The sequence below is a fragment of the Symphodus melops genome, assembly GCF_947650265.1.
Source record: "Symphodus melops genome assembly, chromosome: 16".
NCBI lineage: Eukaryota > Metazoa > Chordata > Actinopteri > Labriformes > Labridae > Symphodus > Symphodus melops.
In genome coordinates this window covers 11,185,047-11,197,839 of record NC_136706.1, presented here as the reverse complement: position 1 = coordinate 11,197,839, position 12,793 = coordinate 11,185,047, and the positions used below count along the sequence as shown (strand labels likewise).

Sequence of the window (12,793 nt, the reverse complement as noted above, 5' to 3'; positions counted from 1 at the left end):
TAAGGTAAACTATAGAGGTTTCTCCAGGAGACACTTAACCTACACACAAATGTGTTAGTGGGTGAAAAAAACCACACATTTTTTGCTTTAGGTTGTTGCAGAACCAAACAGAATACTAGAGGCCTGACGTTTGATGCTGCCAAATCTGTAGAGCCAGCGTCATTGATAGCTACGTCACGTGGGACGCTCTTTAGCCCTTTTTAAAAATCTCGTATTTGCTCTCTTTTTATAGATAACATTTTCGTTTTGGAAAATAATTCAAATCACTATTGAAAAAGTTGGTAAATTATTTAACCTGTGTTTATTTTGTAAACAATAAAAAGGAGTGCTGTCTTAAATCAGTACACGCTTAGGAATATTGCCTACAAATTAGATTTAGCCTACCTTTCAAATATATGTTGAAATTGTGCATTTTTAGTTTTTAGTTGTAGACCCAACATTAATTCAAAACACACACTCATGCATCCAACATATCGTGTGTTTTGGTGGAATATTAAAGGATAACCTTTGTTAAGTCTCGGGGATCAGAACATCATGTTTACAGGAATGCATTCCCCCTTTTTAACGACTGTGCTACTTGTGCTCTTTAGGCTACTTCACAGATTACACTCAAAATAAACATTTTGATATGAAAAGCTTGTCTGCAAGAATCCCAATTTTTTTTCCTCCAACGCGTTAAATTTAGGCGGCTGTTATAGTGTTTACATTTTTTTTCCTAACAAATCTTAATACAACAGGATAGAGAAATTGAGAGAAGCTGTGTCTCAACAGGATTAAAAATTAAATGCAATGGACTCACTGTTGGAAACCATGTGAGCCCAATGTGCAGCATCTGAAATAATTGTGTACCTATCATAAAACTAAAGCAGATAGGTATTTTATCAATATATTACTTTTATCAAGGCTGGTTCCCAGTTTCAAATTATATAAAAACGTGAAGAAATCTCTAACAAGCCTATAGAACGACTTTAAATTAGCATAATCGAAATATGAGGTAGACTAAATATAGCACTGCATGGGTGCGAGAACTCGTTTCCGAAAAAAACAAAAATGAAAGAAAAGTATCAACCTGTCAGATAAATCATGCAATAAGCTCATTTCAAATAATTCTCTGGTAGTTTTTTTTCTGCTTGTTTTCACGTTATGGCTGTGTTGCAGACTGGAGAGCACAGGGTTTTTTTTAAATGCCTTTCACAGTCTAACCCGGATTGTTCTCAAAGGTTATGTTATGTGATCTGTGATGGTGCGTTCACTGTCTCGTCACAATGCAGTGATGACTGATCCCAGGAAAATTGTCCATTCCCTGCAGGACACATGGAGGATAGAAGCCCGTTTATAACTGTGTGAATTAAGTCTCAATAAAGGGAATACAAACCTCAGATTTGTCCAGGTATTAAGCCTATGGGTAGCCTAAAGTATGGTAACATGCATTTGTAATGGCTGTAATGGAAGCCACTAAAATCTTTGTTTCAAATGTATTGTAGTTTTAAAAATGCACAGCCTGCATGAAATTGAAAACATCATATAACCTAACCTTAATAGGCTATTTGATAATAATTTAAAGTTAAAGGGCTGAACACCGGCTAGCTAAAAGAGCACTACATTTTCTCCTCTCTAACCCCCTCCAGCTTCATTAGCATTTCCTTTTTAGCCGCCATTATCGGCCGGTTTCCCGTTGCAAATCGGACTCCACCATCGAGAAAAGGTTTTAGGTTGCCCCGGGCGCTTAGAGGAGGGCAACCCGGAGGCGAGACCTCGACCTCCCGCGGTGCTCCTGTAGTTTACACCCCACACACACCCCCTCTTATGAATATTCCAGCTGAGAGGGTAACATCTCCCTGAAGTCTGCTCTAATCAGCCTAAAACTGCAGTGTGATCACAGAGAGGGCCTTCAATCGATCAGATATCAGCTATCAGCAGGAATTATCCAAGCGTGATGCACAATCCTAATTGAGAAAAGCGTCTGGCTAAAGGCCTCTGTGTGGGTCCCTGCAGCCACAACTGGACTCTTTGGCGATTTTTCCAAAGAAATAAAGCACATTATTTGAAAAAGATAAGACAAGAGTTAAATTAAGCAGGAAAGTAACATAGATGCAATGGAAGATCGTTAAAATAAAAGTTCACATCAAAAACGTACTTTTAGATGGCACAATTAAAATAGCAATAAGAATAGGTCAAACTAATTTTATCAACCATGTACCATTTGTTATTTCGCTACAGACCGACAGAAAATAGTCCCTATATTCTAAGAATGAACGTGGAAAAATTCAACCAAATATCAAGAATAAATAAAAAAAAATCTCGGATAACGTATAATTAATATGCAGAAAAGTAAAATGTATATAAAACACAAAAATGTGTCTTAAAGGTTATATAAGAAGCAATAACGACAATAAAACATTTACATAAAATGTATTTCGTTTAATTACAAGATATAATAAAAAAAACTATAATTCATTTTAATAAGCAGCAACTAATTATTTAATTCAAGGTTTATTACACAGTCTAATCTCTGAACAGATCATTTTATTTATCAGATATTAGTTTATTCCAGTGACCATGTTAATCAGCAAATGCTACTGGACAGGACTCTCTATTTATTTTTAAGGCAAGTTAAAATATTTGACAGATAAAATGATTGAGACATGTCCTTAAATCTGTTTAAACCAATTAAGAGTGTATTTTGAACACTTTATAACATTTTAAATAAAATACAAATGATGGGGGACGTAACTTCTCCTTTTAGATGGTTTTATGATCTGAAGGTCATTATTGTCCCTCTCATGAGGTTATGCAGACTATCACAGTAATGCTGGAATAGAGGGAGGTTTACACACCAACCACAGTTATTAACACACACCTGTGAGGTGACCAATACAAGCAGGGCTTTATGTGTCTGCCCTTTAAACCCTGTCCAGTATACAAAATGTTGGTGTTTACACAGACATCCACAGAATTCCTGTCCCACCGTTTTTCATCCACCTTTTTCTTGGTAACCATCTCTGAATTTCCACTCATTCCTTCAGACCAACATCAATCACCTTAGATTTCACGGTGCAGGCTGCATCCAATGGGGTGACATGTTAAGATGTGTGGGGATAAAGAGGAAGAGCATGTAAAGAGAAAGGCTGTTATAGAGATGTGTATTTTCCTTAAACCAGTTTTTTTTTTTATCCTCCATGAAGAGTAGAAATAAACACCACGTTGTCCTGGTCTTGTAGTTGGTAATCCAGCTCCCCCTGAGGTTAAGAAAACACACAAAACGTTCAATATTCAAACACCTCTAGAAGTCAGAGGAGAAAAATACTCCTATGTTTCCAATGTTATCCAATCAATGACAAACTTTTCATTTCGTTTACATCCTGTGTTGCGTCCTGTAATTGAATCAATGGATTCAAATTAAAGCATTCAGTCTGTGTGTGCATGTAAATATGTGTTCAGATATATGAGGCCCCAAGGACAAACTAGTCCTGCTGCTGCGTTTACGTTACATGAAACATGAAGTGACTCAGAGAAAATGAACAATCTTACTGGCTAACCTTCACACACACACACACACACACTCAGTCCTCCTGCTGCTGTTTAAAAACAGGCTTTCGAATATCGCTAAGGGAACATATGGATGAAGACAGCTGAATGCAAGGCCCCCTATCATATTACACCATGACTGTGCATCCTGAAAACAACCAAGGGCTAAAACGCTTACGCATGTTTTGAGGTCTGCAAAAAAAACCACAACACACACACACACACACACACACTTCACTATCTGACATTGAACGTGGCTCCCAGTGCTCACCATTAGCTCCCAGTCTGCATCATTGATAAGCACCAGAATCCCAGGTCTCCTGAGGGAAAACACAAGGCTATGGGTCAGACACATTTCCCAAAGGCAACACTGACACACAAACAAATGTCTACATGTGAATAAAAGATACAAACTGGAACACCCTCATAGATATAAAGAAAACATCCAAACATTCTAATGTATAAAGAATGCTGCATCCATTTATGAAACAAATAGAACATCTAAATGAAACACTCTAAAATCTGAGGTTTTCTATAGAAAAATGAAGTAAAAACAACTTTATTCTCTCCTTGAATGCTGCCTTTGAATTTGCAATCAAAGCTTATTTTTTTATACCGATAACATTCCCTACTTATTACAAACAATTCTGGTTAAGCCTTTTTTGGAGACAGAGGTTATTTCTTTCTTACTACATTACATCTACAATTAAAGCGGCACAGTTTTGCACTTAAAAGCACAGATCGTTCGAAGAGTATCCACAAAAACATGAAAGAAATTACACTGCTGCTTGTAACTGTTTGATTCATTTTTTCATGTTTGGGATCAGTCTTTTTTTTGGGGGGGGGGAATAATTCTAAAAAAGCAAATACAGTGAAGACAAGTGCTATTTTCCAGTGTATGAACTGTGGTATTTTATTGAATTGAATATAATAAATCTATCAGCAAATCTTACTTTATCTCTGTGTTATGTTCACTATAACATGTTCAACCATTAGGGACCTTTGGGTTATTCTCAATGCTGCTGTGCCATGCGTCTGTTTCTCAAAAAAATGTGTGAAGATTTCAAATTTAAAAAGTAAAATGTTAAAACAGTCAGCCCAAAAGTGACATACAGATAACGCCTTTTAGAGAGCTTCCTTCACCCTCAAGGGAGGATGATGGGGGGGTAAGATCAGGCCCCTATGGGTTCCTATGGGGAGTCTTCTGAATAATACTGAAGTGTGCAGGTAATGTGGATGGCGTAACAGATGCTGCTGCGTCTCATGCTGCTCCTCTCCACCTTGTGGGTGCTTTATGACGTTGGTGAAGAAGGGCAACATGCGAGAAACCTGTGAGCACGCACAAAAAGCTTCAACACACACATCAGGGCTGTGTTCAGAAAAAAATGAAGATGGAAAAAATATATATATATTAGAAATGTCCAAACTATTTCCACAAGATATATTTTTAAGAACGTGAAGAAACGCCTTAAGGAGGGTTTGCTCGAAACAGTGTGTGCTCTTTACATAAAGTACACACACCTAATCTATAAGGTTTATAGGTAGCCCAGGCTTTTCTCCATTCATTGGTTTAGGTGGAGCTATAAATAGTCTTGCACAAAGGCAGCAGTAAAAGTCAGCCAGTCCTATAAGACTGCTGTGAGCCCTGGACCCACACACACACACACACACACACACACACACACACACACACACACACACGTGTGCGTACAAACACGCAATGCACACTTGCTCACAGGTAATCATCTTACTGAAACCCGTAACCTGATGGCAACACTAGGTTTTTTTTTGCAGCAGTTTTAAGCTGCAGGAGAAATGCTGCAGAAATCTCCTCGATGCAACGTCAACTTCCCTCTCTGTTTCACATTTCTAAACCTCGACATATGTTAGCGATCAGATTTTTTTTTTAAACACATTTGAAAAACATTTCATAGTGACAGTATTATATTTATCATGTGGCTGTGTGTATGCATTACAAATCCTGGAAAGTTGTATGGATGTTATCAGATCAAGTGTGTGTCAAGTGCACGCACGCACGCACGCACGCACACACACACACACACACACACACTCACACAGAGTCTCCTTGGACAAAGAGCTCAGGCCGTTCCTTCAGCAGGTTCCGTTGGATCCAGACCAGCAGCTGCTTCACATCCCCTGAAAAACAGACACACACACACACACACACACACACATTAAAACCCATACAGAGGCAGACAACAGAGGTCAGAGGTCCGAGGTTGAGGGTCAAGGTGCAAGGTTCCAGCCTCCCGGTCGATGTGACGCGACGGGAGCACCAGGCGGGACGACGTTGCGTATACGTGTGTGTGTGTGTGTGTCTGCATGTATATTTATGAGTGTAAGTGTATGTTCAGGGGGGAAGGAGAGGACTCTGAAATTGGGGGGAGGGTTGAGGAAAGTCAATGGCCAAGAGCGACATTATATACCTTATTTAGAAAGAAACGAATAAAAGGTAACTAAGAGAGCTGAGAGCATCAGCTTGAAATGTCATTTTCAAGGTCTGAAGAAAAAACTATTTTGTAATATCTAGCCTCAATCCTTCCCCAAAACATCTATTTCTTAAATCACGAAAACATGACTAGAAGTGACTCTAGGGTTACACTGTTTTTTTTTTCCAGAGATTTTTAAATAATAAAAGAAACATTTCCACCTTAATAATAATATTTTCCATAAAGATCGATCATTTAAATCGCCCTTGCCTCAGTCTGAGCGTTGCCTACATTTTCTACACGTCTGACCTCTTGAACAATCAGCTTGACCTTGTCTCCACAATAGGTCGAGCGTCTCTCGGAGCGGCTGACAGAAAGCCACAAAGGCAACGACAAAGAGAGGTTTTAGGATAAATCCCCACTAAACAAGTCATAATGAATATATTAGAGTTATGGCAGCTGGTAACGTAAAGATTGAAGGTGGCTGCAGACCTTTGAGGGTCTGTGCTCGTGCTTGGTGTGTTTCCTTAAGAAGGGTTTTTTTTTTGTTGCCTATAAAAGAAAATGAAATCATATACCGACATGGGCACGCAAGGGTGGCAACAAAGCGCAGATCTCCTGTTGGTAGTGACACACCAGCGTGTGTATGATCACAGCTGTCTACTTAATGTACAGGAGGACGATGACTCGCGATAACACGAGAGAGCGTCACAGCAAGCGCTGGTAGCCATATCACGCACACACACACACACACACACACACACGACGACCTCAAAATGAACAGCCACGGCCTCCTTTACTCGTCTTACACTGAAATGAGAAAAAAATAAAAAATGGACGACCAGACGTATGAGTAGAGACTGATGAGATGGAAGAGAGTGAGAGCGAATGTGTTTCAGAAAGTCCGAAAAAAAAAAATGGAGAGGAGCCGCAGCAGCAGATGGGAGCAGATACAGAGGGTGAGAGGACGACGGTAAGTCATCTGGAGCCAGGTGTAAGGAGAGCCGAGGAGTCATGGCAGGTAGATACGGAAACACACGGGGGACTCAGGAGTTCAGCTGGATGAAAGGCAGAACTGACGTCACATGAACGCGGTAAAATAGCTGCAGTTTTTTTTAATTTAATTTACATTTTTTATTACAAGAAATACATTCAGAAAAATGCTGCAGAAACACAGCCGGGCAGAATTTGGATTTTTCTATACTTCAGTAAATCTCTCTGTCAGATGAAGATTACTGGGAGGTGCATTAAATTATCAAGACACTGCTCTTAATAACTGTATTTCCCAGGATTATGAAAACAATTTTACAGAGGCGTTAAGATTAGATTCATTTGAATACATTTTTTAAATTGGGTCCAAATTTCAGACAATGATGCTCTCATTTCATAAATCATTTAAATCATTTAAATCACAGAAATGACCTAAGACAACTCGCAATAAAAAAAAAAAGATCAACTATACAAACACCAACATCATAAAAAAAAACATCTGTGAAACTGGCAACAACAACAAACACAACAACAAAACACATTTAAAGGCCTGTCTTTCAGCTTTTCAAATGGAGTTGCAAGAACTAGGAAATGGACGCACCTGCGCGATCTCTGTGGCTCTGAGATGTGATGTGCGTTTCAAAGTGTGTCACTGTGTTGGTGTGTGTGAGTCTGCACATGCAGTTCTAAGCGTGCGTGCCTGAAAGGTGTTCAGGTTAATTGCAGTGCTGTCGGCCTGCTCAGTAGTGTAATGATAGTGCTGTGTTTTTTTTTTTCTCTCTATGGTTTCTGGCCTCCATATAAAAAAGACAAACACCTCCCTTTACACAACACACACACACACACACACACACACACACACACACACACACACACACACACACACACACACACACACACACACACACACACACACACACACACACACACACACACACACACACACACACACACACACACACACACACACACACACACACACACACACACACACACACACACACACACACACACACACACACACACACACACACACACACACACACACACACACACACACACACACACACACACACACACACACACACACACACACAGCAGTGAATATTGACCTCTGCGGGGCTAAAAACAGAACTAATCACCACAGCAGTCATAACTCCTTCTTTGTGGTCACTCCTTTCTTTGCTCTCTCTCTGTTCTTCACTAAGGGTAATTTTTCTCCACCATTACCCCTTATTCGCTCTTTCATCTGCTCGCCCATTTACTTTTTCATTTGCGCTCTCTCTCTCTCTCTCTCTCTCTCTCTTTCAGTCACTCACACTTTAATTCTCTCATAAACCTGCTCTCCTTCCCTCTCTCTCTATTTCTTCTGTCTCTGCCTGATCGAACACACAACACACACACACATGCACACAAGCAAACAGACAATTTTGCACACAGAAAATAAAAATCCGCCTGTAGCTCGATACACAGGTCAATAATAATTCAAACCTTCATCGGCTGAGATTTTATAACAGAAACAGTCATGGGGCAGTGTCCTTTTAATGGCTCTCTTGTAAAAGGTTACACACAGGTCTTTAAATCCGCCTGCTTTGTAGAAACGTACTGCGTTAAAAAAAGAAAAGAAAAAAGGAGGACAATGTAAAGAAACGAGCAGTGAAGAGAGGAAAGCAGAAAGAAAGCGAAGACACTCGGAGGCATTTTGTGGAGCAGGTAGAGTGGGAACAAAATAAGACGATGAGTGAGGGGGAAAAATGCGTCACGCGCTCCCAGAGCATCTTGGGATATCTGCGTTGCGTGGGTGGGAAAGATGCATGGAGGGAGGGAAAAGGCGCCATTTTGACGCTCATTCAAAACTGCTTTCCTTTTGTGCGTGCAGTTTTTTTTTTTACCCCCCCCCCCTTTTTTTTCTTCTTCTCTTTTTGCGTTTTTGTCTTTGTGCAATTATGACGGTCATTTGAGAAGGGGGGAGCTATCCATCTTTCTGCTGATACGAGGGGCAGAAAGTGTGTGATCCTTAGAACAGGGGGGGGGGCGTTGTGTGGGAGATAGGGAGAGGGAGAGTGGGGGTGGGGTCTTTCAGTCGAGGGTCATCAATCACCGACTGGGGTCAAAGAGAAATACGGAGGATTCAGAACCAATTATAACTGCCTCCACTGCACCGCGTCTGTGTTCTCACACACACACACACACACTCTTAGTTCGGAACAACATTTTCAGGCTCAGCAGATCGGACTTTTGATCTCGATGTGCAAATCAACCAGGAAATGTTATGTCACAATGTCTGTGCACCTGTGACATTTAAAGTGTGAAAGAACACGGCTCAATTCCACGCATAGCAAACACCTCAGGTTTTTAGCGCGCACACACGCACACGCACACACACGCGCACACGCACACACACACACACACACGCACACACGCACACACACACACACACACACACAGAGAGAGAGAGAGTTCGGTTAGTGTAGCAAGGTCATATCTTTCTGGCATTCCTTGTTGTGGTCAACTTTTGTCTTTTTGTTGTCGTGGTAACACGAGCGCCGTGGATGAACACCCTTTGTTCAGTTAGACACAACAGTCGCAGATTTCTCTTGTTTGTTCACTTTTTTTTTTTTTACACAAACACAAAAATGCTCACACACATCTGTTCATTTGAGAAATCTTAAATACTTCCATGACAGCCTTTCTTTTTTTCTTACATCTCAATTTTACTTATTTTACTGCTTTTCTGAATGACCTGGGTCCTAACTGGGAAACTAAATCTCCCCTCCCCTCATGTCATTAAAGTGAAGTTATGTATAAGTTAGGTGCTATATGAGCAGTTTCACTCAGAGGGACACTCCATCCCTATCATCCATTAAAGGACAGCTTCTTTGAACCCTTCAAATCATTCTCTCCCGGAGATCTATTGTTTGACAGTGATCGCTACAACTGTGTGTAAACTGGACATTACTCTGGTGATTTTGCATTTTTTTAGGTGATAATGTTTTGGATCGCTGCCAAACATTTCTCAGCCTTTCTCTAGGTAACGATTTAGTTACTGGAAAAGAACATGTCACGGCATCTCCTACCATGCCGTGACACGATATCAAATGGTCTAAAGCTAGCTAGAGAGAGTCTGAGCGTTAGCACGAGCGCTCATCTATTCATTCCAAGTGAACGCGAGTGCTAGTGAGGAAGTGGCTGAAGGCTAACATTAGCTGCTATATACTGATAGTTAAGTAATGAGTTGTCAGACCTGTGTTTACATCTTAAAGTACGTCTCAGTGGAGGACCTTCAGATTTCCTCTGTTTATTGTCTTTTCAGCTGCTGATCAATCTGGAAAATGTCTGGAAACAAAATATTGTCAACAGAAACATGCAATATCGTAAAAACATGCAATGTCATCAGATTTCCTGGGATGAAACTGTCTGACGTCATGCCACCATAGTCACAAAAAAAAGGGGGGGGGAAATGGTTTGGATGTCACTCTCTCCTTATATAGATCACAGACAGGTGACGGCTGATACTCACAAGGCTCTGATTGGATTGGAAGAGTCACATGATGTTCCTTCACGCCATCAAACAGCAGCTCTGCTCCACCGCTGGACAAAAAAAAGGAGTAAAAATCCCTCAATCAAATGTGTGACCTGTGATAAGCTTGTCCTTCAGTAACCTATCAACCACACATCTTATGCGTCACGACCACCCGAGGAGAGAAACCTCACGTGTTCGTGTTCGATGCCTGTAAGTAACCGATGAGCCTCAACTTTGACTTTTTATTTAGAGGTCTGAAGGTTCATTCGGATTTTTTAACAAGAATGGAAAATCAATTGATTAAAAAAAATCCTTTGTCCAGTCACATGTCGTTTTGTGGAGCCTATTTCAATATTCTGTTTGGGGTCTATGTGGATAAGTATGAAACATGATACCGGCCATTTCTTCGACCTTTTGATCTGCTGCAGCGTTTCTGATCTCGTGTTTGGATTTCAGTGTGATTTTTATTTTCCCCTGAAATGAGATTATCTCTGAAGATTTCAGTCGTTTTTTTCATCATGATGATTGGTTGCAGGCCATTTAAGATGTCAGGCCCATTTTTACAAACCTTTTTTTCTTGATGAAGGTCTAGTACCGAAACATTGTCAAGAAACCATTTGTCTGCAGGTTAGACTGTGTGAGTTTATCTTTCACATCCGCTGATTGTAAAAAGTCTCAGGAAAACATACTCAACCCATTTATTTATTCTACTCCGGTGAGTGTGAGGCAGCTGTATAAAAACATAAACTCAAGGTTTGCTAAGTGTCTCAGTCTTAAAAGGAACCATGAAGACAAAAAGGTAGATGTTGGTGTTTTTCACAAGCTTTAAGTAGTTAGTTATTCCTCCAAACCTCTGCTTGGATTTATCTCACAGAAAATGTTAACATTGATGTTGATGAAAAGGTTAACAAAGATTTAACATATTAAATCTTTAGAACATCAATGAACAGAGCAGCTTCATGACATGAATTATACGTTCAAAGTTAAAAAGAAATCTGTCATTAAGTATTAATGTATACATGTTCCTGGTTGCTGCATCCATTCATTTGACAAGCAGTTTTGCAGATGGAAGGTAACAGTACTGCAGGAGAGTTAGCTATTTTTTCCGGGACATTCTCTGGATAAAATAAAGGTAATTGAGCTGTGCGTTTTTCGGTTACTCGACGAGTGAGTGAGTGGCACAGTTCAGATGTTACATCTGATGCTCTCCTGCAGTCATTTTTCTTTTTTTTGTATATCTACTGACCTGATGTGCACCAGCTGACAGACACATTTACAATGAATAACTCAAACATATTCATTCTTTCCATGACAAGGATTGGACACTATAAAATGTATTTAAGAAACAGCAATTGATCATAACATTGTATTTCTCCCCGGTCATATTGTACTAAGATAAGATGAAGATTTGTTTCATTATTGTGGGATTTTCATGATGTTCCGGTCTTAAATCAGGTCAAGTCCTTTGAGAGAGATGTGTTAAGTAGGTCGACTTTACAGCAGCCAGTTCCTAGTGAGGTCTCAAGTCCTCATTCTTGAGATGAGTCAGACTTGTTTCCATTCTGATCTCTGTGGTTTTTAATGGAAAAGTGATTTACTTTTATAAAGTTATTAACTTTAGTCCAGCTGCAGTCCTTCACGCTTGTTACAATCTATTGCGAATGCGTCAGAAACGAGGAGAGAAACAGACTCGTCCGAGCTGATGTAGTCTTTATTAAATGTTTCAGTGGCTGCTGTTCATTGTAATTACACTAAGAAGATGTTTCAGTCAGAGTCAGTCAGCTCACATAGGTCTACTTTAAATAAACCAAAATTCATGTTAGCGATATATTCAAACACAGCGGTCGTTTAACATGTTGTCCCCACAAAACTGCTATCAGAACATAAAAAACAGGCAACTAAAACTGTTAAAAATGCTTTTAAATTCGCCTACCCAAACTCCAGATGAATGCTCAGGGGCGCTGCCATATTGTCGGCACATGCAGGAAGTATTGGAGGAGTGAAGCGGAAGTGACGTCATAGAAACGGTATATGTTTTTTTGCCGTTCGTCAAATCACTAAAATTAACAAGCTTGGCATAACTTTTCATAAAGAGGCTTTTGTATATTTAAAAACAATTCATTTAGAAAATATGTTTTAATAGATTTCTTTCTTTCTTTCTTTCTTTCTTTGTCAAAATAAAATGTCCTTCATGTCCAACATTTACTAAGGAAAATCAAGTGTCCTTCATTGCTTACACACTAATATTAAATTTCAAAAAAAATGTTTAAAAGGAAAAATACCCCAAAGTTTGCACACCCCT

At 39.8% G+C, this 12,793-nt stretch overlaps 1 protein-coding gene across 1 annotated transcript; it reads right to left on the bottom strand.

Annotated features, from left to right (window-relative positions):
* Positions 1 to 2,406: 2,406 nt before the first annotated feature.
* Positions 2,407 to 12,515, bottom strand: urm1 (ubiquitin related modifier 1). Its single transcript, XM_079363638.1, has 5 exons — positions 12,425 to 12,515; positions 10,489 to 10,559; positions 5,604 to 5,685; positions 3,800 to 3,848; positions 2,407 to 3,239 (listed from the first exon to the last, which is right to left on the bottom strand). Exons 1-5 carry the CDS (start codon positions 12,457 to 12,459, stop codon positions 3,171 to 3,173), a joined length of 306 nt encoding a protein of 101 aa, XP_079219764.1. The 5' UTR covers positions 12,460 to 12,515; the 3' UTR covers positions 2,407 to 3,170.
* Between the last annotated feature and the right edge of the window lie 278 nt (positions 12,516 to 12,793).